The following is a 27,578-nucleotide window of genomic DNA, read 5'->3' as shown; positions in this document are numbered from 1 at the left end:
CCCTACCAAGCCAAAATTGGGCCGGGAAGAACTTCCGGTCATGGCGAGCGAGCTTCCGGCGGTGAGGCGAATGGCCTCTCTCAGGGCCGCGTTCGGTGCTTCGCTGGTTGCCCGAACCCGACCGCAGTCCGTCGGCCTAGCGCTTCCGTCGCCCGCTCCCCGGTCCGCCTGGGCTGCTGCCATGGAGCCCACGCCGCGCTGGCTGGCGGGGCTGCGCTTCGACAACCGCGCCCTGCGCGCGCTGCCCGTAGAGACGCCGCCGCCCGGGCCAGACGACGTCCTGTCCACCCCGCGGCCGGTGCCCGGAGCCTGCTTCAGCCGTGCACGGCCCGCCCCACTGCAGCGGCCGCGCCTCGTGGCGCTGTCGATGCCCGCGCTGGCGCTGCTGGGGCTCGAGGCGAGCGAGGAGGCCGAGGTCGAGGCCGAAGCCGCGCTCTTCTTCAGCGGCAATGCCCTGCTGCCGGGCGCCGAGCCCGCCGCGCACTGCTACTGTGGACACCAGTTCGGCCAGTTCGCTGGGCAGCTGGGCGACGGCGCCGCCATGTACCTGGGCGAGGTGTGCACTGCGGCCGGCGAGCGCTGGGAGCTGCAGCTCAAGGGCGCCGGCCCCACGCCCTTCTCCAGGTGCGGAACCCGCGCGCGCGCTTGGGTGAAACGGGAAGGTGCTCGGTGGCGCTTTTCGCCCCGGGTGGACAGCTGTGCGCCCAGAAAAGCTCCGTGGAGGGGGTAGGAGGTAGAAGGTGGAGCGTCTTTGCAAAGGGTTTTGTGGAGGAAGGCAAAGAGGCCTGGCTGGGAGGTGCCGGGTGGCAAAACGGAGAACAGAAAGTTAGGGGCTGTGCCCCCTTCTGGCTGACACACTGTAGAAGTCTCTCGCCAGCTGCTTGTTCTGTCACGTGAAGTAGAAGGAACACGCCTCTAATGGCTGTCAGTTGTGTTGTCAGAAAGACACCCAGGACTTTGGAGCCAGTTCCAGGAATGATACTGTTTGCTGTATCTTGTCCAGAGACCAGTGAAAGTGCTGGCCTGGTGTCCAGGCACTTGTTTTCCCATGCTACTTAGCAATCTGCTTCCCCAACTTGCCCAGACTCTAGCAGGCCTCTTTGCACCGTCTGAGCACTGGAGGGACAGTCTTTTCTCATACCCACCCCCTCTGTCACCATTTCCCAAGCTCTACACACCAAAAGGTGGGTAGTTCTTGGATTCCTGTGGGGAGTACACGGGCAGTCCAAGGCAGGCCTGTCCAAATCCAGACAAGCCCAAAGAAGCTTCTAGCCAAGTCCTGCCACCCAGGTCCAGACAGCACTTGGGGCTCTGTCCCTGTTTGTCACTACATGATTGGTACGGATGCTTGTTAAGTGACTAAAAGATAGTAAGTTGGGATTTTGTGGTTTAGCACTCCTGCCTTTCTTCCTCCAGCCACTAACCTGCCAACCATCCCCCACCAAGCTGTGTCTGTCTCAGACTAGAAAGCCTTTTGATCTGTGCTCCATGCCTATGGTCTTACACTCTACTGCTGGCCTGGAACAACCTTCTCAGAGGTGTCTGCTCCTGGGAAGAAAGGCAGATGCCACATTCCAGAGCCCCGCTCATTCTGCGAGCAGCCTTAAACGTCTTCATTTTGATAATTTTTGTTCACCAGTTACCAAAAAAAGGAAAAAAATTAACCTTTTGTCAGGATAATTTGATGCTGAAAGGCTTTGCTATATCCCATCATGGTGCCAAGAACCAATCTCACGTTCTAGACTACTGCTGAGCCACATGTCCTGTCATGAAAGATGCTTTTTATACTTATTTTTAGTTGATGCTTCCACACCTGAGGCCAGCTAAAATCAGGGATCCCTGTGACCCTTGCTTAGGTCTCATACTTGTCTGTCAGGGTCCCTGACCTCAATGCTTTGCCAAGACCTCAGGCTGAGGGTGGAGACAGTTGTGAGATCACGGTTTCTGGAGTCCTGAGATGGAGGCCTGGCCTCCTTGCCCTGCCTCCCCACTACTTTGGATGTAGGGCTTCAAGACAAGCCCCTGTGGTAAGCTCAAGAACTCTACTCAAGAACTCAGTCCTGTGCAAAGCAGCCTACCTTCCTGCCCAGGATTAGGGTCACTACAGAGAAGCCAGAATTGCCACATGGTCACAGAGCAATGATGGGAGGGGGTAACTGCCAGAAGAGAGCTCACAGGACATCTGACTTGTTTCTAAGATCACATTTACTAGACTTCAACTGTGTTAGCATGGACTATGTTGTGGGGCTTCTTTGTTTTTGTTTTGTCTTTTGGGGTTTTTTTTTTAGACAGGGTCTCACTACATAGCCCTGGCTGTCCTCAAACTTGCTTCATAAACTACACTGTCCTTGAACTCCCAGAGATCCATTTACCTCTGTTTCTCAAGTCCTGGGATTAAAATAAAAGCATGTGCCTCCACACCAAGTTTGATCTTAAACTTCTGATTCTTCTGTCTTCCATGTCCTGAGATTGCAGGGCTGCACATAATATTGGTTTGATTGGTTCCGGGTAGCGCATCCAAGGCATCCCTCATTCAAGGAGGGGCTATGGATGTAACCTGTCCAGGTTGCTGGTGTGCTGGGCTCCCAATATTGTACTATGTTATGCTAAGAACAAAACGGGCCCAGGGTGTAGAGAGAGTTCAAGGTACACAACTACCCATAGAATGCAGTTTTCTTGTCCCATCTTATTCTTTAGATCCCTGTAGCCCCTGCTGAGTCATGTAGACTTGTAGCCATGCAGTTCTGTTTCCTTTAGGGGTGTGGCACATGCCACATGTCCAACAGTGGTTTGTTGCAGCACTACCTACTATGCTACAGTTGCAACAGTTTCTGCTTGCCCTTTGGGCTTGGAGCAGAGCCGGTGTCCTTCTCTGAGTGACAGCTTACTAGTGTGTGTTAGCATTTTTATTGCTGTGAAGAGACACCATAACCACGGCAACACTTGTAAAGTAAAACATTGAATTGAAGGGACTCGCTTATAGTTTCAGAGGCTCAGTCTGTTATGACGGGGAGCGCATTGGTGTGCAGGCAGATATGGTGCTGGAGCTGAGAGTGCCACATTTTGCAGGCAACAGGAAGTCAACTGACTGTCACACCAAGGGAAGCTTGAGCAAGAGAGACCTCAAAGCCCACTCTCACAATGACTCACTTCCTCCAACAAGACCACACCTCCTAATAGTGCCACTCCCTTTGGGAGCCGTTTTCTTTCAAACCACCACACAGTGATTTTCCATATTTTCATTGCTGCAGATAGTGCTGGTGTCTGTGTGTATACACTGATTATTGGAAGAGTTTTTTTTGTAAAATACTCCTGAAGACAAACTACAGATTTGAAGTGTATCTCTTCACCTAGCCTTAGTCATATGATTGCCACACCAAAGCTCTTGGGAAACATGGTCCGGAATAACCTTTGCCTGACTGACTCCCTGGCCTGTGTTTGATTTCAGACAGGCTGATGGTCGCAAAGTCCTGCGGTCAAGCATCCGTGAGTTCCTGTGCAGTGAAGCTATGTTTCACCTGGGGATCCCCACCACGAGGGCCGGGGCCTGCGTCACATCTCAGTCCACAGTGATTCGCGACGTGTTCTATGATGGTAATCCAAAATATGAAAAGTGCACGGTTGTGTTGCGTATAGCTCCCACTTTTATAAGGTAATGCCGGGGTCCATTAGGCCTGTCTACGCACACTTGCTCATAGCTCATAGAAGATCCATGCTTATGCAGCCAGAATCTTGAACCCAGCTCATGAACCAGCAACAGCACTTGGCTGTGGTCAGGATTTAGCCCCAGATGCCTCTTGATACCCCTTGACCAAGAACTATATAGAATTTTCACAAGGAAATGGCCTCATTTAGTGCCACCATAAGTGGGCTCCTGTAGCTTTTTTTCCTTACTCTTCCAGTGACTCATTAGCCTACACCCTCCTGGCAGACTCCTTTTTCCCCCGCTTTAGCTTGGCGTCCCCCACTTCAGGGGCTGTCTGAATGAGGGATTGCCAGGAGGTGGCTAATGTGTTCGCATGGCTCTCCATCCTGTCATGGCCAGGCTAGTTAGTCATCTGATACTCACCACACCCTCACACAAGGCACACTGTTGGTCTCTGGCTTTTTCTGACCTCTGGGAAGATGATAACTACTGCACCCTAGAGGCCCTTGTACAATGTTGACAGCACCACTGGTCTCTGCCCACCAGTTGCCAGTAGCAACACAGTTACAATAAAAAAAAGTCAGCTGGGCATGGTGGTGCACGCCTTTAAATCCCAGCACTCGGGAGGCAGAGGCAGCTGGATCTCTTGAATTCAAGGCCAGCCTGGTCTGCAGAGCGAGTTTGAGAACAGCCAGGGCTACACAGAGAAACCCTGTCTCCATACATGACTAATGATGTCCTTTGTGGGACAGTCACCCTGCTAAGACACTGCACTCGTACATTGTCTGTGGTAGAGTCAACCCTGCTTGTCCTCACAGTATGTGGGGTATACAGAAAACCCTGTGTGGAGTTAGATCTGGCAAAGTAGACAGCAATGGCAGTGTCTGGGCCTAATGGGCCTCCCAGGATATGGGAACCAGAGGTTAACTGGCTGGCCGTTGACTAAACTAAGTCATGTCTGTCACTCAGAGGTCTGGCTATGCTCTGGCTGGGTGTTGCTTTGTCTGTTCAGTGTGCTCTTCATTGTAGGGCTAAAAGGCCTTGTAACCATGCTGGAGTTTCTTTTCCTCATAAAGGGATGGGGTCTCTGACCTACTGAACACTGGGGTCTTTCCTGCAGATTTGGCTCCTTTGAAATTTTTAAGTCCCCTGATGAGCACACAGGGCGTGCAGGCCCTAGCATGGGACGAAATGATATCCGAGTGCAGATGCTCGACTACGTCATCAGCTCTTTCTACCCTGAAATCCAGGCTGCCCACACCTGCGACAGTGACAACATACAGAGGAACGCTGCCTTTTTCAGAGAGGTAGGCAGAAGGTTTCCCACTGGCCCTCCCCATTGGCCTTGGGTTGAGTACTTCTTGTTGCCAAATATGGTCATTGTGGCCAGAGACAGACTTTTATCTGGTATCCCTGTCCTTTTCTGTTCCTTGCTGCTGCCCTCAGGTCCCATCATCTCCCTCAACCTCATGAACCAGGGCTTTTGTTATTTTAAGACAGTTTTACTAAGTAGCACTGGCTAGGCTGGAATTTGCTACATGTAGACCAGGCTGACCTCAGACTCAAAGATCCACTTGCCTCTACTCCTGAGTGTTGGGATTAAAGGCTTGTGTCACCACACTGGGACATTTTGATGCTTTGGCATTAAGACACCTGGTGCTGAATACACCTACAAGAACCAGGAGGCTCAGCTAGTCTTGGGAGGAAGGACACATGGACAGAATCACCATTGAGTGCTGGACCTACTGCGTGGGTCTATGAGCCCAACCCAGTATCTCAACTTGGGGAGAAGAGACATGAACTCCCCCAGCAAGGGCCAAGTACAGTCCTGTTTCTGTGTGGCTTGGGCTAGGATACTACAAGTCATTGCTGCTGGTCAGCAGAATAATACTCCCAAGCATGAGTCCACAGGGCTTTGTCCCACACCAGATCACTCCTATTTCCCACCTCTGGCACAGTTGCTGGGGATGTGGTGTGACAGCCACAGAGCACCAGGAGGAGCTATGAGGCTCACCTTTATGCTCTCCCACAGAAACAGGTGGGTGATCTGGTCAGCTTACACTGTTGCTTTAAGTTTCTGTCCTTGTCGTGAAACTGGAAGGCCAGTACAACTGGTTCCCTCCCAGGATCTTCTGTGCTTCTTAACAAAGGCTTGCTTGGGCAGTGGGGCTGCGGTGCAGTCTTGCTCTTGAGCTCCTGTTCTCCCAGCCACCCTGGAACGTTATGTTCAGGGGCTGTCTCTGATTGGGTCACTAGGTGAGCAGTTGGTGGCATGGCCATATAGCACCCAGTATGAAGATAGGATAGCAACATCTAGGAAATAGCAACCCAGATTGGTCTACCTGACAGTATGGTATTTTCCTGGGACTCAGTGTGTGTTGCTGATTTTTGTGGTTTATCCTAAATGGGTAGCAGATAAAAGAATAGGTGGTGGAAACAGAACTTAGGCCCATATAAAGCAACTCACCCAAAACATACTTCTGAAACCCTGAGTGGTAAAGGGGCTGTAGAGGACCCTGGACTGAGAACCACTTAAAGAAGTCCACTGGCATCCAGGAGATGCACTGGGTGTTCTGGCACGAGTAAGGGCAGATGGGCTTGGAGGGGACCACACGGATGGAGCAACCAGAGCCTGTCCTACTCTAGGTGACACGACGAACAGCACGGATGGTGGCTGAATGGCAGTGTGTTGGCTTTTGCCATGGGGTGCTCAATACGGACAACATGAGCATCGTGGGGCTCACTATTGACTATGGACCCTTTGGCTTCCTGGACAGGTAATACTCCTAAGGTTGCAGGTGATAGACTTTCTGCCTGTTGGCCTGTAGGAACTGTCCCTCACAGGGAGGGATGGACACCAACAGCACAGGGACCATGGGTATGGGAGAGGAGCAGGGATCAGTGGGGCCTACGTGCTGCTCATGTGCCTTTTTTCAGTGTTTCATTCCCAGCAGTGTCTGGTCAGCCATTCCTACAAGCAGAAACCAAGGAGGTGTTTTGGAACTCACTATGTAATCCAGGCTGGCCTTGAACTTGTGATCCTCCTTTGTTAGGATCCTGAATGATAGGATTAGAGGAGTATGCCATCATACTTGGCCTCCCTGTAGTGTTTTGAACAAACAAGGATGACGTCTTAGCATGTTAGAACAAGTCACTCTACTGCCAGGCTGTAAGTGGATCAAAGGAGTAGGGGTATAGGGAGGGGTGGAGCAGGATGAGCTATACCTGGTGGCCTAAGTCTTTCCGAGCCTCAAGGAGCTTTCTCCGGGGCCTTGAGGCCAACTGGTTCTGTATAGGCAGAAGAAAGTACAGGCATTCTAGAGAGTTCTTGGCCTGGGCCCACAGGGCCTGACAGCAGCAAGAGTGGTGTCACCATAGGCGTGGTCATGAGTCTTCCTCGGGAGCCTGCCATTACGCATGTCCCCTCTGATGGCACTTTCTTGTGTGGCAGATATGACCCTGATCATGTGTGCAACGCCTCAGACAGCGCTGGCCGCTACACATACAGCAAGCAGCCCCAGGTGTGCAAGTGGAATCTGCAGAAGCTGGCGGAAGCGCTGGAGCCTGAGCTGCCACTGGCACTGGCGGAGACCATCCTAGCTGAGGAGTTTGACAGCGAATTCCAAAGACACTATCTGCAGAAGATGCGTAAGAAGCTGGGCCTTATTCGAGTGGAGCTGGAAGGGGATGTGACACTTGTGGCCAAGCTTCTGGAGACCATGCATCTGACTGGTGAGCCGCAGAGCCCTGCCATGTTCCCGTTTACATGACTCTTTCCCAAACTGACACTGTCTCTTTAAATATTCTCCATCTACCTACCCCAACAGCTCTATTCTTGAAACCTCAGTAGGATCTGTCTGGTTGGCTTATTCTACTACACAGAAGATCCCTAAGTTCTTCTGTGTTGTAGCATGTGACAGAATGTAACTCTGTTTTTAATGCAGAATATCCAGTGTCTGGGGCAATGATCCCCTTGGGTTTTCTTAGGAGCTGTTGCATATAGTGCTACTTTCAAAATGTATGCAGTTACTGGTTTGAATCCCTGCTTCAGTAGTTCGCCCAATTTTTCTGGATACAGCATACAGTATATAGTAGAAGTGACTATAGAGTAGGCATTTTTGGTTTGTTCCTGGTCTTTTTTGTTTGTTTGTTTGTTTGTTTGTTTGTTTTGTTTGTTTGGTTTTTTTTTGTTTTTGTTTTTGTTTTTCGAGACAGGGTTTCTCTGTGGTTTTGGAGGCTGTCCTGGAACTCGCTTGGTAGTCCAGGCTGGTCTCGAACTCACAGAGATCTGCCTGCCTCTGCCTCCCGAGTGCTGGGATTAAAGGCGTGCGCCACCAACGCCCGGCTTGTTCCTGGTCTTAGAACTGTAGACTTTTTGTCTGGAGACTCTAGCCTAGGCTGGCCTTGAACTTGTGCTCCTCCTACATCAGCCTCCTAAATGCTGGAATTACACGCCCAGCTTGTTTTTGCCTGTGTTAGTATGATCACTCCAGCCTCTTTTTATTTTGTGATAGGGTCTCTATATAGCTTTGGTTGTTTTAGAACAGAGTGCACTAGGCTGGACTTGAACACAGAGATCTGCCTGCTGCGGTATTAGAGGCATATGCTGCTACCTCAGCCTCTGTAGATCCTGTTTGCATGGATTGCTTTCATCATTTTCAACACTTTGAGTCTAAAGCAGGCATTATAGACAGGCTGAATCACATCTTTTCCTCCATCCTGTCAACCTGCCTCTCCATTGCAGGGATGGTTAACTGTGTAGCCCTGTAACTTGCTTTGTAGACCAAGCTAGCCTCATACTTGAGAGGCTACACAGGTCCCTGGAGTGCTAAGATGAAAGATGTGTGCCATCACAGTGCCTGGCCTTTTTAATTACTCTGTATGTGAGGTGAGTATGCGTATGGCCCCACAAGCACCACTGTCCGTGGAGCAATCTTACCAGCCCTCATTTTGCATTTATTTTTTATATGTTGCTCAGGAATTGCATAGTTCCTAGTGACAATGGTTGCCAGGTCAGGCTGACAGCTACAGTATATCAGGTGTGTCAAGATGCCTTAGGCAGGCACTGTGACTGGGGGTCCCATTCTAGCCTTAGTTCTTGTCAATGTCAATCCATTTTTCAGGTGGCCTACAAAGGATTTGTAACAGATGTCTGGCGGCTAAGGAAATGGGCTGGGAGGAATTAAGGAGTCAGCATCTGCCTCCCAGCACCTGAGCAGCTCGTTTTTCAGGTGCTGACTTCACAAACACCTTCTATCTGCTGAGCTCCTTCCCAGCTGAACCATCAGAGTCAGCAGAGTTCCTATCCAGGCTGATCTCCCAGTGTGCCTCTCTGGAAGAGCTGCGGCTTGCCTTCCGACCCCAGATGGATCCCCGGTGAGTACACCCTTGGAATTTGTTTTCAGAAAGGGAGCAGCAGGGAGGGTGGAGGCTGCCAATGAGAGTCCTTCACAGGTACACTGGGGGCATGGCAGCTGCCCCATCCCTGGGCATGAAACAGTAAGGTCACATTTCTATATCATCAAGGACCAGGGCACTAGCATGAAGAAGGCAGGACACAGATGGACTGGGATGGAGATGACAAGCAGACTATGCCTTTCCCATTCCATCTCCTACAGGGTGTGCCCGTGTCCAGAGACGTGGGAAATGATGGTAGTAGCATACAGGTTTCAAATAACAACCCAGAGGCTGGTCATGCAAAAGGAATTTAGTGGAGAATGGAGCAGTAGCCATTAAGAGGAAATGACACTTGAGATTTGGTGGAAACACCTGGGTTAGATGGTCCCTGACCATCCTCAGCTAACTGCAATTTGGAAGCTGGCTCAGTACCTGAGTCTTGTGGCTACCTACAAAGCAGCCAGCCTCACAGCAAGACAAAATCTGCTTACTGCCCCTAGCTGAGATACTTCCCATGCCACCCCTCCCTGCAGGCAGCTCTCTATGATGCTGATGCTTGCACAGTCGAACCCACAGCTCTTTGCACTCATTGGCACTCAAGCAAATGTCACAAAGGAGCTAGAGCGTGTAGAACAGCAGTCACGGCTGGAACAGCTGAGCCCCGCTGCACTGCAGAGCAGGAACACAGACCACTGGGAAACCTGGCTTCAGGAGTACAGGTAGGCAGCTTCTAGGGACACCTGTCCTGGCTCGTTGGCCAGTGGCACAAGGGAGTGGCTACAGATGGCGCTGAATTGGGGTTCACGGAGCAAGCTGTTCTTGTTGGAAAATCCCAGCTAGGGCTATGATTCCAGAGCTCGTCTGGACAAGGAGAAGGAGGGTGTCGGAGACACTGCTGCCTGGCAGGCAGAACGTGTGCGCATCATGCATGCCAACAACCCCAAGTACGTCCTAAGGAACTACATTGCACAGAATGCCATTGAAGCTGCTGAAAACGGAGACTTTGCTGAGGCAAGCACACACCTGTGCCAATTGTGTCCCTGGGAGAAAGAGCTGTCTGTCATTAAATATGCCGCTCACCCAATTCCTCTCATTTGTTCTCTAGGTGCGACGTGTCCTGAAGCTGCTGGAGTCTCCTTACTACAGTGAAGGAGCGGCAACTGAGGCCACAGGCCTGGAAGCAGCGGCAAGGACCACTGATGAGCAGTGTTCCTACAGCAGCAGGCCACCCCTCTGGGCAGCAGAACTCTGTGTAACCTGATCCTCATAAAGGCCTTGGTGTCCTCCTCACCTGGAGTCCGCTGAGGCATCCCCAGTGCTGCCGAGTTGCTGAGACCTCATGGTCTCTCCATGATGGCAGAGATCTCTAGTCAAAACCTGACCCGTCTCTGTCTGACTCCACCTTGGCAGTATTGCTCTGGCCTAGCACTCAACATACCCCCAGCCAGTGTTTCATGCCAGTATAGGATTGCAGTCTCATGCTTGTAAGTGATGCAAACGGCTAAATAAGCCTTGTAGCCTGTTGGTGCATCTTGCCCCAAAGGGCTGGGCCTGACACCTGCTAAATCTCTCAAGCCTCTAAATAAAGCAGCTTTTTCTGGTCTGTCTGTGCTTCCTGCCCAAGAGCCCCAGCCAGGTCAAAGGAGGATGCAGCACCATGATCCTGTCTGTCCTCAGGAGTCCTGGTAGTAGTTGTTGAAGTTGATGCGAAGCAGGAAGTCTTCCAGGTGAGGCTGGTAGCCACGATTCACAAGCTTGGTCACTACTGGAGAGGTATCCAAGTCTCAGGTTCCTGCCCACCCGGTGCCTTGCCACCCCAGCAGCCCGCCCAGCAGGAGGGCTCACCTTTGAAGAGGAAGTGGGAATAGTACTTGAAGGTGCTGTAGGACTGCTGCATGAGTGGGAAGTTGGGGTGCTCAGCACCACGGGGGCCAGTAGCTGGGCCCCAGGTCTGAGAGATGAGCTGGCTTCGGAACTTGAGCACCAGGCTGAAGATGCTATGGATGATGTTCATGACTGGTGCTGCCTTCTCTGTCAGTAGACCCCTAGAGGAGGGTAGAGCTGCTGGTGGTGTGCCCAGCATGACCTGGGCACACCCAAGTCCAGGTGCCTGTCTCACCTGAAAACAGCCCTGTGCAGATACTCGGCATGGGCCCGCTGGATCTCCTCCAGGTCACTCACTACAGCTAGGCGGGCTCTGAACTCGCACCAGCTGACATGCAGGATCTGATTAGCGATGTAACCCTGGATGACCTTCACAAAATGCTGCATCTCGTGCTTAAACAGCTGCAGCTGGCGGAACTGCACTGAGCCAGCTGTGTGGCTCACTAGGGCTGTTGGAGAACAGAGGGTGAGCATCAACTTGAAGACACACATGGAATGGACTTAGGCCAGGCCTCACCTGTGCGCTTGAGGTGGAAGCAGATGTCTTTGAGTGTCCACACCATGAGCTTCAACTGCAACAGGAAGGAGAAGATGCCACTGTACTTGTTCAGGCAGCTCTCGGTGATGACGATGTTGAGGGGCCAGTCAACCTGTTAGGAAGCTCTACTTAGCACCTGCAGCTGCAGGCCACACCTCCCCGTATCCACCCACAGCAGGACACTGCTGACCTTGTACCTGAGCTCCAGGCAGCTTAGCACATCCGGGGCATTAGGAGCAAACACCTCAGGCAGGTACTTGAGGGCAAAAGACAGATTGGTGGCGTGTGGGGTGTCCCCATGGAGGCTATACTGCAGTGCCTTGCTCAGGATGCTGTTAAGGACCAATGGGTTGAGCAGCTCCCCGGGTGTCTGTCCAGCCCCAAGCTAAGTAAAGAGACAATGTGTCAAGGAGTCCCAGGTTTGTGCCCTGTCCAGCAACCCAAGTTCTGCACAAGCAGCACTGTCACCATGGTGCTAGGGTCAGCAGCCACCCACATCCAGCCTGATTCTAGAGTTACCTTCTCAAAGAGCAAGTCACTAAGAGACTGAGCGAACTCTCCATCTTCCATCAGCAGGAAATGCCGCAGCGCTTCAAAATGTGTCTCCAGGTGCAGCTCCACAAAGAAATAGTCAACTGCAGCTTTGTTCACCAAGGAGACACTGGGGGGGGGGGGGGGAGAAGCTGGAAGTTAGGGTGGCAGGCAGGAAAGGGCAGGTGGCTACAGCTGGGCAGGTGGCAGCACTCACTGGGCAGCCAGAGGTGCTGTGAGGGAGCGCTTCATGAGCACAGGCAACGTCAGCAGCTCACTTAGCTGCACCGCAGTCTCGTCTACTGCTGACTGAACTTGAGGGTCCACAGGGAAAGCAAAGGCCTGGGGAAGCATGTGGTGTACCAGGTGAGCAACAGGAGGCTCTGCTGTGGGAAACAAAAGACTCACTGAAACTTAGGATACGCTAGCCTAGAGCACCCCAGCCTCTATCAGCCCACTGTAGCTGGCCCACTCACACATGGATTCGTAGCTGTCCGGGTACTGCTCCAGACGGTAGAGCTTTGTGAGGTCTGCCAAATAGGTTTGCTCCTTGCTCCAGCGTCTGGCCTCAGCCTCTATGTCTGATACCTCCTCACTAGAGCCTGGGCTGCTTGGGACAGCTGCGTCTTCCTAAAAAGAGGTCAAGCTCAAAGAACTGCATCCCGACCCAGGACACTAAGCCCTGTCCCCCGACTTCGCTTGTGCTGAAATGGGCATGTGGGACATTCCCTACATGCTCCCCTGACCTGTGAGCTTGGTGGCCACGGAGAGAGGTCTTGAGCATCCCTACTCCTCCCTGGACCTGAAAAGACACAAAATAGGCAGGAGGGCCATCAGTGCCCAGTACTTGTTGAGGGGACAGTGAGGCTAATCCGGAGAACGCCTCCAGAACCCCAACAGCAACAACTCAGTCCTGGCTGACGAACCACGATCACAGAAGACTCTGCCTTCCAGTGTGCCCTGACCACCACTGCCGCTCTCACCTGTCTCTTCAGGGATGCCATTTCCCAGTGTGCTAGGCTCAGCCACAGCAGGGGGCTTGGTCTCTAGGCTACCTTCCTCTGTGCTGCCACGGCTAGAGCAGATGGTAGGCTTTCTTTCTCCAGGAAGTTGTGCCCCACACTCCAGAGCAGGGCTCTGTGCTTCCGCACCAAGGCCTGACTGGAACACATGGGCAGGAGAACCCTGATGCGGCTTGAGTAGGTCGGGCTCAGCTTCTGGCAAGGGCTCCTCCAAAATCAAGGGAGGCTGAGTACATCCATCTGGTTGAAGAGCCTCATCTGACACACTCTCCCCAATCCTGATGCTGGCATCTGACACATGTCCATGGACGTTCCACCGTGGCCTAGAAGGAGCCACATCTGACACATTCTCCCCCACCTTGATGCTGGCATCTGACACATGTCCATGGACGTTCCACCGTGGCCTAGAAGGAGTCTCTTCTGACACACTCTCCCCAATCCTGATGCTGGCATCTGACACATGTCCATGGACATTCCACCGTGGCCTAGAAGGAGTCTCTTCTGACACATTCTCCCCAATCCTGATGCTGGCATCTGACACATGTCCATGGACGTTCCACCGTGGCCTAGAAGGAGCCACTTCCGACACATTCTCCCCCACCTTGATGCTGGCATCTGACACATGTCCATGGACGTTCCACCGTGGCCTAGAAGAAGCCACATCTGACACATTCTCCCCCACCTTGATGCTGGCATCTGACACATGTCCATGGACGTTCCACCGTGGCCTAGAAGAAGCCACATCTGACACATTCTCCCCTACCTTGATGCTGGCATCTGACACATGTCCATGGACGTTCCACCGTGGCCTAGAAGAAGCCACTTCTGACACATTCTCCCCAACTCCAATGCTGGCCTCTGACACATGTCCACGGATGCTCCACTGTGGCTGAGGAAGAGCCACGTCTGACATGTTGTCCCCCTGCTGGATGCTGGCATCTGACACACATCTGGAAATGCTCCTAAGTTGCTGGCAAGGAGCCATTCCAGAAGCAAGACTCTCTGTAGGGACAACAATCCCTGACATGTGTTCAATGAGCTCCCCTACAGGCTGGACGCTCCCCTCCTCAGGAGTGACATGCTTGAGTGGATGTGAGCCAGGCAAAGTCTCTTGCATGTCATGGACACATGCATTCAGTTTTGTGGGCATGTCCCCCAGTACATGCTTCTTTTCACTGTCCAAACCATTCTGGACATCTTGGAAAGATCCTGGTGAAGAGGAAGCAGCCAGAGCTGGCCTCAGGATGGTATTGAAATCATACTCTGACTGGGTAGGCTGGGGGCCAGCTGCTGTGAGTGCTGGCCCAGGAGTTATAGGGGGTAGGTCTGAGCAGATAGTCTGCAGTGCCGCCTCTAAGAAGGGAGCTCCAGTGTTGTCCATAGGCTGTTCAGTCCCAGGGCCCGTGGGCAGAAAGTCTGTGATGCTGAGACCACTAGAGAATGGCCCGACTTCCTCTGCCTGTGCAGCCCCAGAGTCATCAGCTCCCTCTGCTGCAGACTTGAGGGCCGACGGTGTTGATATGCCGGGTGGACTTAGACAATCCCACTGCAGTTCTGTGGACCCCAGATCACAGCTGCGACCTTCAGCTGCATGCTCAGGACATGGAGATGTGATCTGAAACACAGTACATACTGAGTCCCTCCAATTTAATCTCGCCTCCCCAAGGTGAGCTCAGCAACAGTGACCAACACCTACTAAGTGCTGAGGGATATAAGACAACCAAGCCAGAGCATCTACCTCACAGTCCCAGTAGGGCTCCCAAGATCCTGCTAGAGCCCATTACCTGAGAGCATGTGCTTGGGAACACTCTAGGTGGCTCCTGGGACTGGTGAGCCTCCATGTCTCTCAGCATCTCCTGAAAGTCAAGCCAACAGGAAAAGAGACAGCAGCTCTGAGTGACCAGCAAAGCTGGTACACACCACAGCCTTCACACAGTATCTTTCCCCATCAGAGATGCCATTGGCCCTGCTGCCCACTCACTGTCCCCGTTTGGCTGGAAGCCTGAGCCTCAGCCAGTACCATCTGCACCCTTACACAACAGGCTGACATAAGCACGTAACCGTGTGCAAGAGCTGGAAGCCAACCCCACTGCCATACCTGAATGCGCTTCTGGTCTTCTAGGAGAAACCGAAGCCTAGCGCTTTCTAGTCGATGCCTCTGGATTCTCCACAGAGCTTTCTGCTCTCGGCGAGCTGCCTCTGCAGACAACTTGCTGTAATGGTCAACCAGCGCCTGCCTGAAGCCACATACAGAGAGGACATGGTCACCACAGCCACTCAGCACCATCTGGTGGGCATACGCAGCATAAGATGATTCTCCATCCAGGCTCTCTCCCCAGACTCCTGCTCTCCATCTTCACCACCACAGACGGCTCTCGGAGGACCTTGCTGCCCACCACACTGAAAGGCTCCAATGGACAGAAGCCCCCATGGTACTTGGCAAATGCTGTTAAGACAAATTACCAGAAGGAAAATGTACATGGCCAGAGACAAGAGAATAACCAGGTGGCTGATGACCAGTCCAATGGAGCCTGGCCACATTTTCTTTACTACATAGTAGACATAGTAGATATCTGTAAGTTCAAACTCAAGAGAACTGGAAACTGTCAAAAAGAACAAAATGCAAACCCAAGGATTCCAAGCCTCCAACTACTAGGCATTGAAACACAATGCACCATCTCCAATTTGGCTGGCCAAGTCAGGAACACGGCCTCCATGCCTGGTTTCCCTGTTATGTGAACAGAGTATCTACTCACATGTATGCATGCACAAAGCACATGCAACAGGCAAACCCCTTATTTCCTCTATAAACAGTATCTAAGGCTGGACAGCACGGTTTCCAAGGGCACCATACAAGATGTAGCCAGTCCAGTCCCTTCTATAAAAGCCTTCCACTGAAACAATGAGCCAGTTTTCAGGACAAACTAATGACACAAAGGGAAACAGACTCAAGAACTAAGCTAGATTAATGGCCCATTGCTCTGTTCAGCCAGGAGCAGGTTTAAATAAAAAAAAAAAAAAAAAAAAATACACGCCTTTAATCCCAGCACTCGGGAGGCAGAGGCAGGTGAGTTCAAGGCCAGTCTGGTCTGCAAAGAGAGTTCCAGGACAGCCAGTGTTGTTACAGAGAAACCCTGTCTTGAAAAAACAAACAAACAAAAATGGATGTCATTTAAGATGAACAAACCAGGTGAAGTGGCATACACCTGTAACCACAGCACTAGGAAGGCTGAGACGGGAGGACTGCACATTAAAAGCAAGCTGGCCACACAGCAAGACCGTGGGGATTTGGTTCAATGGTAGTGCTTACGAATATGCACAAGGCCCAAGGTTGATTCCATAGCACTACAAAATAAATAGTATTAATAAAGAGTCAGGACACCAAATACACTGTGTGTACTGGGACTGCACTCCAGAGCATAACCTAAGGGCTCTAACTCCTTAGCCTACGACAGCATCCGGGTCCATCAACCTTTCTAGTCTTTTTGTTTTGACATAGATCGGTAATTTTTCACATTAAAAACTAAAATGACAAGTAAAGGATGTTGCTAACTGCTAGAGCACTTGCCTAGCAACATTGGAGCCTTAGAATTGATCCCTAGCATCAAGGAAAATGAGGCCAAGTAAAATAACCAGCACTAGTTGGGACTGAACCAGCACTGTGGGGCCTGCTGCCGTCAGTCCTACCTGGCCTTCCTCTCCAGCTCTTCCTCCAGGGCCTTTAGCCTCTTCTCCCGGTCACGGAGCTCACGGGCATAACTGAAGTCATCATCTATCTCCTCTTGTCTGGCCGCCAGTCGTCGCTACACAACACAGACAGCCTCATTTACTAAATCAGAGTCTAGGAGCCAGAACCACCCAGAACCCAGACCACCCACCCACCTCCTGATCTTTCACAAATTGTTCCTTCAGCCGCTGAAACTGCTCTCGCTTCCTGGTGTCCACAGCCATCTGTTCTGACATCTGCCGGTCTTCAAGAGAAGATGAGAGGCATATTCAATTGTGAAGCGCCTGCAGAGGTCCCAGCAGAGCGGAAGAAAGATCTGGAACTACACTCACCACTCAGCTCACTCAGGACCCTAGATGCTGCTTCCCGAGCATGGACAATCAGTTCTTGTTTTGCAATTTCCATACGCAATTCCTAAAAGACAACAGGCAAAACATCTTACTGCCCTGTCCCTTCTCCTAGGATAGTGTGGAGAGAAGTAGCTATCCACAACAACCGGCTGCTGTCACTGTTAACACATGCCCTTCCCAACCCATACAGAGTGTTAGCAGGTGATGCATCACCTAAGGCTGCGGAGATGGGGAGGCCTCCCTCCTCCTTGAGCAGTGACTAGGAGGTAACTGTGTACCCAGAGATAAAGGAAGGGCCTATGGAGCATTCCCGTTCCTGAGTCTGTCCTTGCGTGGTGTCTCCTGCTGCCCATTAGGCAGGAAACAGTTCTTGAGATCGGCACTGGCCAATCACTAATCTCTTGTCCTAGAGTACACTGGAGAATTATGGTGCTGTTGCCAGGAACACACCCATTATTTGTAAATACTCAAGTGGAGGAACTTTAGGCCCTGCTGCCTGGATTTTCCAAATGGAGCCACCCATGTTGGTAAAACTTGGAATGCAGGCAAGGCCACCCAGACTTGGGAACAAAAAAAAAAAAAAGGACAAAGTCCCTGCTCTGAATACCTGTCACCAGATTTATTACAATTTTCCTTGACACAGCCACGTACCTTGGTTGTCCCCACCTAAACACACTACCAGAACAGGGACAACAGAAACAGCCACTCTGCTTTATATGCCCCACACCCAGTACTTCTTACCCCTGAGTCTGCCTGGCTGCCCCTACTGACAATTAGGCGCCAGGTCAGAAGTTGTTGAGACTGACATTGGCCCACCACTGGGGTGTGGGAGCTCCATACATCCAGAACCTCAGGAAGTAAAGGGAAGTGCAGAGAAAGCCAAAACCCCACAGCCAAGTACCTTTTCCTCCTTGCTGATGGAGCTATGACGGGCAACTCTCTCCATCCGCCCAACATAGACAGCACAGTCCTTCTCAATTTCTTTCAACTCCTCAAGAGAGAAAATCACTGAGATCCGTGGGACAGGGACATCAGACCAACAAAGGTAGTGCTGCCAAAGAGGAAGGCCTTCTGTGAGTAAGTACATGGCCAAGACCAGGAAAAAGAACAAGCAGTGCCTTGCAACTGAGTTTTCAGTGATGTATGTGGATAGACATTTTTTCCTTGAAAAGTTTATTCTTTTTTTTTTTTTTTTTTTTTTTTTTTGGTTTTTCGAGACAGGGTTTCTCTGTGGCTTTGGAGGCTGTCCTGGAACTCGATCGGTAGACCAGGCTGGTCTTGAACTCACAGTGATCCGCCTGCCTCTGCCTCCCGAGTGCTGGGATTAAAGGCGTGCGCCACCAACGCCCGGCTGTGGAAAAGTTTATTCTTAAATCTGGGGGCAGCTGAAACCCTGGATGACTCCACTGAGCAAGTACCCCAACAATAGGGATACCATGTATGAGGCCTACAGCAGAAACTACACTACAGAGGACCTACACTAGCACCTACCAGTCAGACATAGTCCTTGGACAGACCTGGTCTCCCACCTACACACAAGGCCCCTGGGGACCCAGCTAGCAGTATCCTCTCACCCGGGGACAGCAGAGCTTCAGCAGGTTGATGGTCTTCCCACAGACATACACATCATGGGCAATGTGCTTCAAGAACACAGGAACACAGTCCTCCACCTCTTTGGAAATGAGCACGTAGCCATGGGTCCAGTAAAACTTGTCTGGACAGAACACAGACAGAACATGATGATCCGCAGTTACACTGGCCCTGACCCCAGGCAGAGGGCACAGCCTAGCAGCCAGTGGCTACTCACCTCTGAAGCTGAGGTACTCATGGTTAACTTGGATCATGAACTCCCCATAAACATCTCTGAAGACTCCACTGTACACCCAGTCATGGATGAACCTGCAGGATGATGGGACATGGCGGGAAGAGGAAGCTAGACAGGTGTGCACGGCGGGTGGGTGTGGCAGATAGGCAGGATCATCAACTGAGTGTGGCCAGTTCACAGAGGAAATGAGACACTGCCAGCTGTGGGTATGGTCTCCTACCTATCAGGTCCATTTATCCAGCATGCTCCCACATAGACCCCAGCACTCAGTAGATCTTGGACAATAGAAAACTCAAGACACACTTGAGTGTGTAGCCTTCCCCCATCCACTGTAGGGAGACCGGGCACGGCCAGTACAGGCCACCCACCACCCACCGTGTATAGGGCTCACAGCTGGTCTTCAGCAGGGACAGCAACACAGGGTAGTGCTCGTTACTACAGTTATCCAGGGCCTCCTGGTAGAGGTAGGACAGAAGCTTCACTCCCTACAAACAGTGAGGAGAAGCAGGATGCCTGTCTAGGCACTATGGCTAGCAGACCACACCACCAGACTTGACAAGAATGCACAACTCAAGGGAGGCATGCAAGCTCACACTGGAGAAAAGGAAGGACTCACAGTAGGGAACACAGCCTTGGGTTCTCCACTGGTCGCCAGGGATACAGTGCCGACACCACAAAGCTCAGCCAAGTACCTAGACACAGAAGCTGGATAAGATCAGGTGCCAGGAATGCAGGGTCCCAAGGAACAGCTCAGACTGAGTAAGCTAAATACTCATTTTCCCCTAAGCAACTGGTCTACACAGGCTTTAAAAGCTCCAGGTACCTTCAACAAACCAGATCCAAGCACCTGTCAGACCCCTCCTAGCATCGTTTCCATCCTCCCAGATGGGCTAACACATCCACACTGGGCCTCCCCACCTCATCCTTACCTTGACTCCTTAACTCCACACTTATGGTACCATCTGAAACCTCTGCCTGGTAAAGGTTACCACCTTGTCTGACTAGGATGAGTACCCATGCCCCTCATGAATGCTCACCCTCTCTACCCCACCGCAGTCTGTGAACCATATGACTCCACCCCACACACACTCGTACCATCCAGATCCCAGACTCTACCTTCCCAGCTCTTTGCTGCCTGGAACATGTCCTCCTCCCATATTATCTGCCACCCCCAATTTTCCTCAGTGGATGGCACCAGGAGACAGTATGCCTGGTTGCTCACTATTGGGCTCATGAGTGTCAGAGGCTGTCCACCACCCTCCCTCCCCTGCATCACTATTTAGGAAGGAATCCCTGGGCCCAGCAAGGCCACTGTTGTAGGCAGAGAGCAGACACATCATAACGCAAGTGGTAACCAGCTGTGCATGGACTGTTGAGACAACCAAGGACTATTCTTCTGGGTCCTCCTCACCGGGGAGCAGAGCTGGCTCTCCACTGCCCTGAAAGCCCCACATCTGCTCCTGAGGCCCATGCTAGGCCACTGTACTGAGGTTCACCTGAGCTGCCGGCCCAGTTTCTTGAAAAGAAAGCCAATGGTGAGGAGACTCAGGGTCGGTGGTGTGGAGAGAACGCAGGCCCGGTAATACTGCAAGTACCTTCTAAGGCCGCTGGTGAAGGCCTGCGGACAAGGGGTAGAAGAAAGGCAGCTGGGACACTGATACAGTCAGGGACTCAGGGCTGGGAAGGACACCCCGAGCTGCAAAACAGGGCTGTGCTTTCATGCCATAGTCTGCTATGGCATTATCCAAGCAGCGGGCATTTATGGCTTCCCAGCCAGGAGGAAAACATGGGTTAGGACTAGGATCTGCCATAGATGCAGCTTTGCCCCCTTGGATCACACTGAGACAAGGTCACCCTGGAACAAGTCCTGTCCATCTACTTTGGTCTGTCTTACCTACATGCCAGGAAACCAGGAACCACAGCCTCACCTCCCATGGATTCCTTTCCCAGACCAATTTTACAACACCTGCAACCTCTGGTCCTCTTAGGGATTCCATTCACTGCTTTTCTGCCTGGAGGGTCTTTCCCATGCAGCATCTAACACACCCCTGAGACCTCAGGTGAGTTAGTGCCCCATCCTCTGCCTGCTGACTTTACCTTACATCAGAGCTTGAAAGGCCAGTGTAGCCCAGCTCCTCCTAGGCTGCAACCTGCCCCCATCACTTCCTGCTCCCTGCCCATGTTTTCTGCACAACACTCTGCCAACCTGCCCTGGCTGCCAAGATCCTTGAAGAGTCCAGCAGCAAGTCTTTCAATAAGCAGAAAATCCTGGGTACCTCAAGAATCAACTCAATAGAACAGGAGATCCACCTTGCCACACAACATACAAAATACTGGAGCTATGCGGAGCAGGTGGCTTGTATCTGGCTTACCCACTTCTCATAGCCCTCAAACTCCCTCGATGGTCACACCTGCCTCCCTCTATGCCTCTGCCCAAATACAACTGACACAGCGCTCCAGTGGAATAACAGATGAAGAAAACATCGCAAGTCACCCAGCTTCTTAAGAGGTTTGCATCGAAGGTTCTTTGGGAAGGCAGCACGGTTCTTTCTCACAAAGACATACCTGGAACACTAGGCCCCTGCTGCACAAGGAGCCTATGACAGGTTGTAGAGAGAAATGGCTCAGGCGTGTGTAGTAGGTTCCGTACTCCGCCACCTCTGAAAGGATGCTGCTGATGCTCTCAGGAGATGCACCTGACACGTGAACGCCCAGCTCCACTACAAAGGCTTGAGTGGGCTACAGAGCAGAGAGAAGGAGTTACAGAGGCCACACATCAATACCCTATGTGGTACCATTTCTTTCGCCCATGTTCCCATCTGCCACATGCTCCAAAGTTCCCAAGTCCAAGACACACAAACACAAAGTTCTGAAAGCAAAATGGTAGCCAAGGGGCTGGAGAGATAGCTCAGCAGTAAAAGAACATTTATGTACTACTCTGCAAGAGTACATAGTAGCGATACAAGGTTGGTCCTATGATAGCCGTGAGCCCTTCTTACCTGACAAAGAGAAAATGTAGCAGAAACAACGCCTAGCAGAACGTTCAGTGAGTCTTTTACCAGCTCACTTTCTTCCACCAGCACAGGCTTGGGGCCCTGGAGTAAACCCCCACTGAGGGCCTGCAGCTCTCCATGACATAGCCTGCAGAACCTGTCAAAGGCATCCCTCCCTGCCTCGGTGAGGTAGGGCTCCTCTCGGTGACCAGGGAGGCTGTAAAGAAGACAGAAGAGAAGGGGATCAACAGATGGGACAGCATAGACCTTAAACGCCGAGTGTGCAATACAGAGAAACCCTGTCTCGTAAAACCAAAAAAAAAAAAAAAAAAAAAAAAGCCAAGTGTGCTTTCCCCAGGCTGCAATAGTTTCTTAGGCAGATGCCCTGAGGTCATGCACCCAGTCATGGAAGGACAAGGACAGGCACGCCTCATGCAGAGTGGATTATTCTTGTGTGCTGTGTATGTGTGGCATGTTTTGCTATTTTGTTTTGTATGCATGTATGGTATGCTGTGTATGTGTGGCATGTTTTGCTGTTTTTTTTGTTTTGGTTTGGTTTGGTTTGGTTTTTTGAGACAGGGTTTCTCTGTGTTGTTTTGGAGGCTGTCCTGGAACTCACTCTGTAGACCAGGCTGGCCTCGAACTCACAGAGATCCGCCTGCCTCTGCCTCCCAAGTGCTGGGATTAAAGGCGTGTGCCACCAACGCCCGGCTGCTGTTTTGTTTTGTATGCATCCATGGTGTGCTGTGAATGTGTGGCATGTTTTGCTGTTTTATTTTGTATGCATGTATGGTGTGTTGTGTATGTGTGGCATGTTTTGCTGTTTTGTTTTGTATGCATGTATGGTATGTTGTGTATGTGTGACATGTTTTGCTGTTTTATTTTGTATGCATGTATGGTGTGTTGTGTATGTGTGGCATGTTTTGCTGTTTTGTTTTGTATGCATGTATGGTGTGTTGTGTATGTGTGGCATGTTTTGCTGTTTTGTTTTGTATGCATGTATGGTGTGTTGTGTATGTGTGGCATGTTTTGCTGTTTTGTTTTGTATGCATGTATGGTATGTTGTGTATGTGTGGCATGTTTTGCTGTTTTGTTTTGTATGCATGTATGGTATGTTGTATATGTGTGGCATGTTTTGCTGTTTTGTTTTGTATGCATGTATGGTGTGTTGTGCATGTGTGGCATGTTTTGCTGTTTTGTTTTGTATGCATATATGGTGTGTTGTGTATGTGTGGCATGTTTTGCTGTTTTGTTTTGTATGCATGTATGGTGTGTTGTGTATGTGTGGCATGTTTTGCTGTTTTGTTTTGTATGCATGTATGGTGTGTTGTGTATGTGTGGCATGTTTTGCTGTTTTGTTTTGTATGCATGTATGGTGTGTTGTGTATGTGTGGCATGTTTTGCTGTTTTATTTTGTATGCATGTATGGTGTGTTGTGTATGTGTGGCATGTTTTGCTGTTTTGTTTTGTATGCATGTATGGTGTGTTGTGTATGTGTGGCATGTTTTGCTGTTTTGTTTTGTATGCATGTATGGTGTGTTGTGTATGTGTGGCATGTTTTGCTGTTTTGTTTTGTATGCATGTATGGTGTGTTGCTTTGCACTTCTGTCTACTACCACATGCACGCCTGATACATGCTGAGGCTACAGGAGGTGATCGGACTCTCCAGGAACTGGGATTACAGATGGTTGTGAGCCACCATGTGGGTGCTGGGAATCCAATCTGGGTCCCTTGGAAAAGCAGCCAGTACTCTTAACCACTGAGTCAACTCTCCAGCCCCATTTCTTGATTTCTATATGAATAACCTCTGGGTGTGCACATAAACCCAGAGCCTATGAATGATCAAATCTGTATTTCTATTCTCTCTCCCAGTTACTGGTAGTGCTCTTCATCTTAAGACCCTACATTAGCCGGGCGTTGGTGGCGCACGCCTTTAATCCCAGCCCTCGGGAGGCAGAGGCAGGCGGATCTCTGTGAGTTCGAAGCCAGCCTGGTCTGCAAAGTGAGTTCCAGGACAGCCTCCAAAGCTACAGAGAAATCCTGTCTCGAAAAACCAAAAAAAAAAAAAAAAAAAGACCCTACATTAAAGTCCCTTAGATGACAGGAACAGAGAAGTCTACAGTACCAGCTACCTGAAAGGCTGAGGTAGGAAGAATCCTTGCCTGAGCAACAGAGTAAGACACTGTCTCAAACAGCAGCATGGGAATATAGTCCTCCTTGCAGGAAACACTGCTGGAGTGCTACTTTGTGCTGGAGCTATGTGGCCAATCGTGTGCTTCAGAGAACCAAAAGGATGAAGTGTTCACTACGGTAACAAATGAGCTGCTAAGTGACCTCCCAAACAATGACCCAGAAAAGCTAAGAGATAAACAACACTAGTAAATATTTACAAAGCAGTAGGCTGTAAGATCAATTTCTCAATGTGTAAGGGGTTGGTAGAAAGGAGAACATTTGCTTCATACAAAAAAGACAGGACTGTAGCCCTAGCATGAAGTTACAGGACAGAAGAGCCCCTGAAAGACAAGACAACTACCAACACCATTTAAGATACACAGCACAGAGCTGCCCAGCCCGAGGGATCCAAACGGGCAACTATGATCACATGTAGGAAAGTTTCTCACATAGAAGTAGTGCCCTACACACAAAAGGCTTCACCACTCCCGCGATCATGTGCTCCTGTGGGGACTCAGAGGCTGCATCAGATGACACATGGCTCCTCCAGCCTTGACCTTTACTTCAGTACTCCCCAACTGGTTCCCAGACTGAGCAGTCAAAGGGGTGTGAGTAACTGTCTGTGAAGTACATGTCCTCAATTCTCATTCTGGCTGTTTCCAAAGGGTACCAACTCAGACCATGAAAGGAACTGAAGGCAGGGACCCCTGGACCCAGATATATGCAGAGTATGTGGCTCCAGGCTCAGCCAATACCAGGGAAAGGCTGTTATGGTTGATGCTTCTACCAGCAGAGGGCACCACACCTGTGGCTTCTACTCATGCAGTTTCTTGGAGCATCTCCCAGGCACAGACCACACCGCTTGCTAGTTGCCCTAGGACATCTGTCCGGCAGTCTTGGTGGAAAGACGGACCGTTTAAGTATGATCTGCAGAGTTAAGTTCACTGAGGTGGAGGGGTGGGGAGTGCTCCGTTCCCCTCTTCTCTCACCTCATAGGATTCAGACAATACTGCACTACACAGCTTACCTGAAGTCAGCCTCAATAGTGAAGTTTCTACAAACAACTACCTGGGGTTTCAAAGAAAACTTGATATGGGGCAAAGACGCCGAGGCACAGTGCATTTAAAGGCAAAGAAAGGGTTGCATACCATCCAATGCGCTCCCAGCACCTCCGCTTGCTGGCTTCATATGTGAGCACAGTTTCCCACAGGTCCAAGTCGGGGGTCATGCTTGGTTCAGACTGGGAGTCAGGAGTTAAATTGGAAGCTGATTGGAACCCTTCATCTTCCCACTGATCCACAATCTGTGGGACCTGGAGACCACAGGGAACAGTAATTATCTCTCCGTGTATGCATTCATCTAAGTGTGATATAACATTCCAGGAACTTTATCCACATCCATTTATTCCCAAGAGGGACAGACCTAGCAAAATAGTTTATTTTTTCTCAAGTTCCTATGTACTATACAATGCACCCCTCCACAATGAAATCACAGAAAGAATTAAAATCATCCACCATCAATTTCTAGTCAGGTATGGCAACTCCTGAGGCTGAAGCAGGATTATGAGTTTGGAACCAGATTGAGCTGCACAGAAAATTTTACCTAAAATACAAGGTGTTAAATTTTTAATTTTACATAATACATGACCTGATTTTAGGAAAAACAGCATAAAGTCATATGAAAATCCCAGCACTCTGTAGTTTGAGGCAAGAAGATCTCCATGAGTTTGAGGCCAGCCTGAGCTACACTGAAACCCTGTCTCTACCCACCCCACCCTCTCAGCACTCAGGAGAAAAGAAAACTATACTCTATACTAAACCTGGAAAAACATGTACACTGAGATTTTGCTGTAGCATCATTTCAACTTAGAAATAGCCTAAGTGTTTCATATAAAAAAATAACTGAGTAGTAATAGATCGTCCTCTTAATAGACTTTACAAAGTAATAAAATAAAAGACATTGACAATATACTCAGTGACTAGCAGCGAAACTCCATGTTACAAGTGGGAAAGTATACCAAAAAGCATGCACACCAGGCGCATCTGAAACCTGGCTTCTGCAACTGAAGAACAGAATGCATTTCATTTTCATTAATCTGAATTTAAATCACAGCCCTAGAGAAGTGACTTAACAAAACCTTGAGGTAAAAGATGAACAGCTGTGTGTTGTTTTTTTGATGCAAGTGAGTAGCAGGCCATTTTTGTGCAAGAGCATGCCAGCAAGTCCTCTCCAACTCCTACTCCCTAACGATCTGGTTACCTGATGCTCTGGACACGAGCTCTCCAGAATTACCATGGTAAAAAAATCAAAAAAGGCATTTTTCAAACCTCTAGGGATACTGAAGGGAAAGAAACACTACCTTAATGGCCAGTCCAGAAAAGTCTGCGCTGTCTGGCACAGGGGGCATATCCAGTCGCACATCCATGTCGTATGTGCGGCTGTGCACAAGGGCACCAAAGAGAGAGACCCGGGTGTCTCTCTCAAACCTGTCACCACAAGAGTCACCAATTGAGAAGAGCCCAACGGTGGGCAGGCCAGTTCCTGGGGCAGCCTCCATCACTTGAAGTGACTCCTGGACCATGTTATGACACAAATACTCCTCCCCAGAGATAAGTGACCGGACGTCCATTTCAGACACACTCAGGTCATAGCAATCGTAGCCGCTGTAGGGTACGTTTCTGCCCGCGTGCTTGTTGTTAAAGAAGTAATCCCGTTTCCTCCGCGGCACTTGAGGAGGGCCGCTCCCTGCCAGCTGAACCAAGAGGTCCAGCACGGACTCCACCTCCACAAAAGGACAGCCAGGGATTGCTTCCAGCTTCTCCACAAGCTCCTCCAAACGGTCGGCCTCTGGCCCCAGGCCGCCCACCCTCAAATCGAAGGACAGCATAAGGACCTTGTTTTTCACTGGCAGCTTCGAAGAGTCAGGCTGCCGCTGATGAGTCTCCTCTTGAAAAAGATTTGCAAAAAGGGCATTGTAGGCTACCCTCTTAAGGCTCAGCTTTGCCCTCTTCCTGTTGACGCTACGCTGGCCCGGACGAGCCTGGGCAGCAGGTAAGAGAGCCTCGCAGAGGTCATCGAACAGTTGGGTGATACTGGCCATATCCAGAGCAGCCCTGGACCCCCGAGTGGTAAACTTTGCAGCTGGGAGGCACTTCACGCTCTCAAAAACCAGAGCGACCGCGGGCGGGCCAGGGCCGACGGCTCGTCGCTTCACACCTGCGAACCAGGCTTCCACAACTCAGGTTTCGCGGTGCAAGAGGCCACACGCCGCGTCCTCCCAGGCTTCAGCCGCCGCCCGGAGCTCCTCCTCGGGTCTCACGGACCGTGACAAGTTTACCGACCAAACGCGCGCGTCCCATGGCTGGACCGTAAACCCAAATCGGCTGAACTGGGACTCCCGCCGCTATGACGTCACGCCCACGCGACCGCAGACACCGAGAGACGCGCCGGAATTACGTCATCAAGGGCGGTCTCGGGAGGGGTGGGGCCGCAG

At 50.8% G+C, this 27,578-nt stretch overlaps 2 protein-coding genes across 5 annotated transcripts; one reads left to right on the top strand and one right to left on the bottom strand.

Moving 5' to 3' along the window:
- Positions 1 to 23: 23 nt before the first annotated feature.
- Positions 24 to 10,646, top strand: Selenoo (selenoprotein O). Of its 2 annotated transcripts, XM_005067082.4 has the most exons (9): positions 26 to 624; positions 3,449 to 3,652; positions 4,767 to 4,953; positions 6,293 to 6,423; positions 7,098 to 7,378; positions 8,878 to 9,022; positions 9,577 to 9,762; positions 9,898 to 10,054; positions 10,149 to 10,646. In XM_005067082.4, exons 1-9 carry the CDS (start codon positions 41 to 43, stop codon positions 10,311 to 10,313), a joined length of 2,040 nt encoding a protein of 679 aa, XP_005067139.3. In that variant the 5' UTR covers positions 26 to 40; the 3' UTR covers positions 10,314 to 10,646. The 2 variants fall into 2 exon arrangements, with proteins under 2 accessions (XP_021081109.1, XP_005067139.3); XM_021225450.2 differs by lacking the exon at positions 9,898 to 10,054 and having other exon boundaries at positions 24 to 624; positions 10,149 to 10,288.
- On the bottom strand, positions 9,336 to 27,502 carry Tubgcp6 (tubulin gamma complex associated protein 6). 3 transcript variants are annotated; one of them, XM_040753993.1, is made up of 25 exons: positions 26,445 to 27,502; positions 25,234 to 25,397; positions 21,920 to 22,130; positions 21,486 to 21,659; positions 20,417 to 20,538; positions 19,537 to 19,612; positions 19,296 to 19,405; positions 18,903 to 18,994; positions 18,670 to 18,809; positions 17,997 to 18,146; positions 17,078 to 17,159; positions 16,901 to 16,989; positions 16,706 to 16,821; positions 15,117 to 15,255; positions 14,803 to 14,874; positions 12,980 to 14,633; positions 12,743 to 12,798; positions 12,473 to 12,626; positions 12,214 to 12,382; positions 11,985 to 12,126; positions 11,656 to 11,850; positions 11,445 to 11,577; positions 11,163 to 11,376; positions 10,889 to 11,088; positions 9,336 to 10,808 (listed from the first exon to the last, which is right to left on the bottom strand). In XM_040753993.1, exons 1-25 carry the CDS (start codon positions 27,183 to 27,185, stop codon positions 10,717 to 10,719), a joined length of 5,487 nt encoding a protein of 1,828 aa, XP_040609927.1. In that variant the 5' UTR covers positions 27,186 to 27,502; the 3' UTR covers positions 9,336 to 10,716. The 3 variants fall into 3 exon arrangements, 1 of the variants encoding a protein (XP_040609927.1); XR_005880060.1 differs by lacking the exons at positions 9,336 to 10,808; positions 10,889 to 11,088 and having other exon boundaries at positions 11,236 to 11,376; positions 11,663 to 11,850; XR_005880061.1 differs by lacking the exons at positions 9,336 to 10,808; positions 10,889 to 11,088; positions 11,163 to 11,376; positions 11,445 to 11,577; positions 11,656 to 11,850 and having other exon boundaries at positions 12,214 to 12,338.
- Positions 27,503 to 27,578: the final 76 nt, after the last annotated feature.

The sequence above is a fragment of the Mesocricetus auratus genome, unplaced genomic scaffold (genome assembly GCF_017639785.1).
Source record: "Mesocricetus auratus isolate SY011 unplaced genomic scaffold, BCM_Maur_2.0 Super-Scaffold_100010, whole genome shotgun sequence".
NCBI lineage: Eukaryota > Metazoa > Chordata > Mammalia > Rodentia > Cricetidae > Mesocricetus > Mesocricetus auratus.
The sequence above is the reverse complement of the archived record's forward strand: the minus strand, read 5'-3'. Positions and strand labels throughout refer to the sequence as shown.

Coding starts and splice junctions, on each gene's coding strand:
- Selenoo (XM_021225450.2), top strand. CDS start 41: ATGGCGAGCGAGCTTCCGGCGGTGAGGCGAATGGCCTCTCTCAGGGCC. Junction 625..3,448: donor GGCCCCACGCCCTTCTCCAG/GTGCGGAACCCG, acceptor GTTTGATTTCAG/ACAGGCTGATGGTCGCAAAG. Junction 7,379..8,877: donor GGAGACCATGCATCTGACTG/GTGAGCCGCAGA, acceptor CTCGTTTTTCAG/GTGCTGACTTCACAAACACC.
- Tubgcp6 (XM_040753993.1), bottom strand. CDS start 27,185: ATGGCCAGTATCACCCAACTGTTCGATGACCTCTGCGAGGCTCTCTTA. Junction 19,613..20,416: donor AAACTGGGCCGGCAGCTCAG/GTGAACCTCAGT, acceptor TTCTGTGTCTAG/GTACTTGGCTGAGCTTTGTG. Junction 12,627..12,742: donor CGTGGCCACCAAGCTCACAG/GTCAGGGGAGCA, acceptor ACCTCTTTTTAG/GAAGACGCAGCTGTCCCAAG.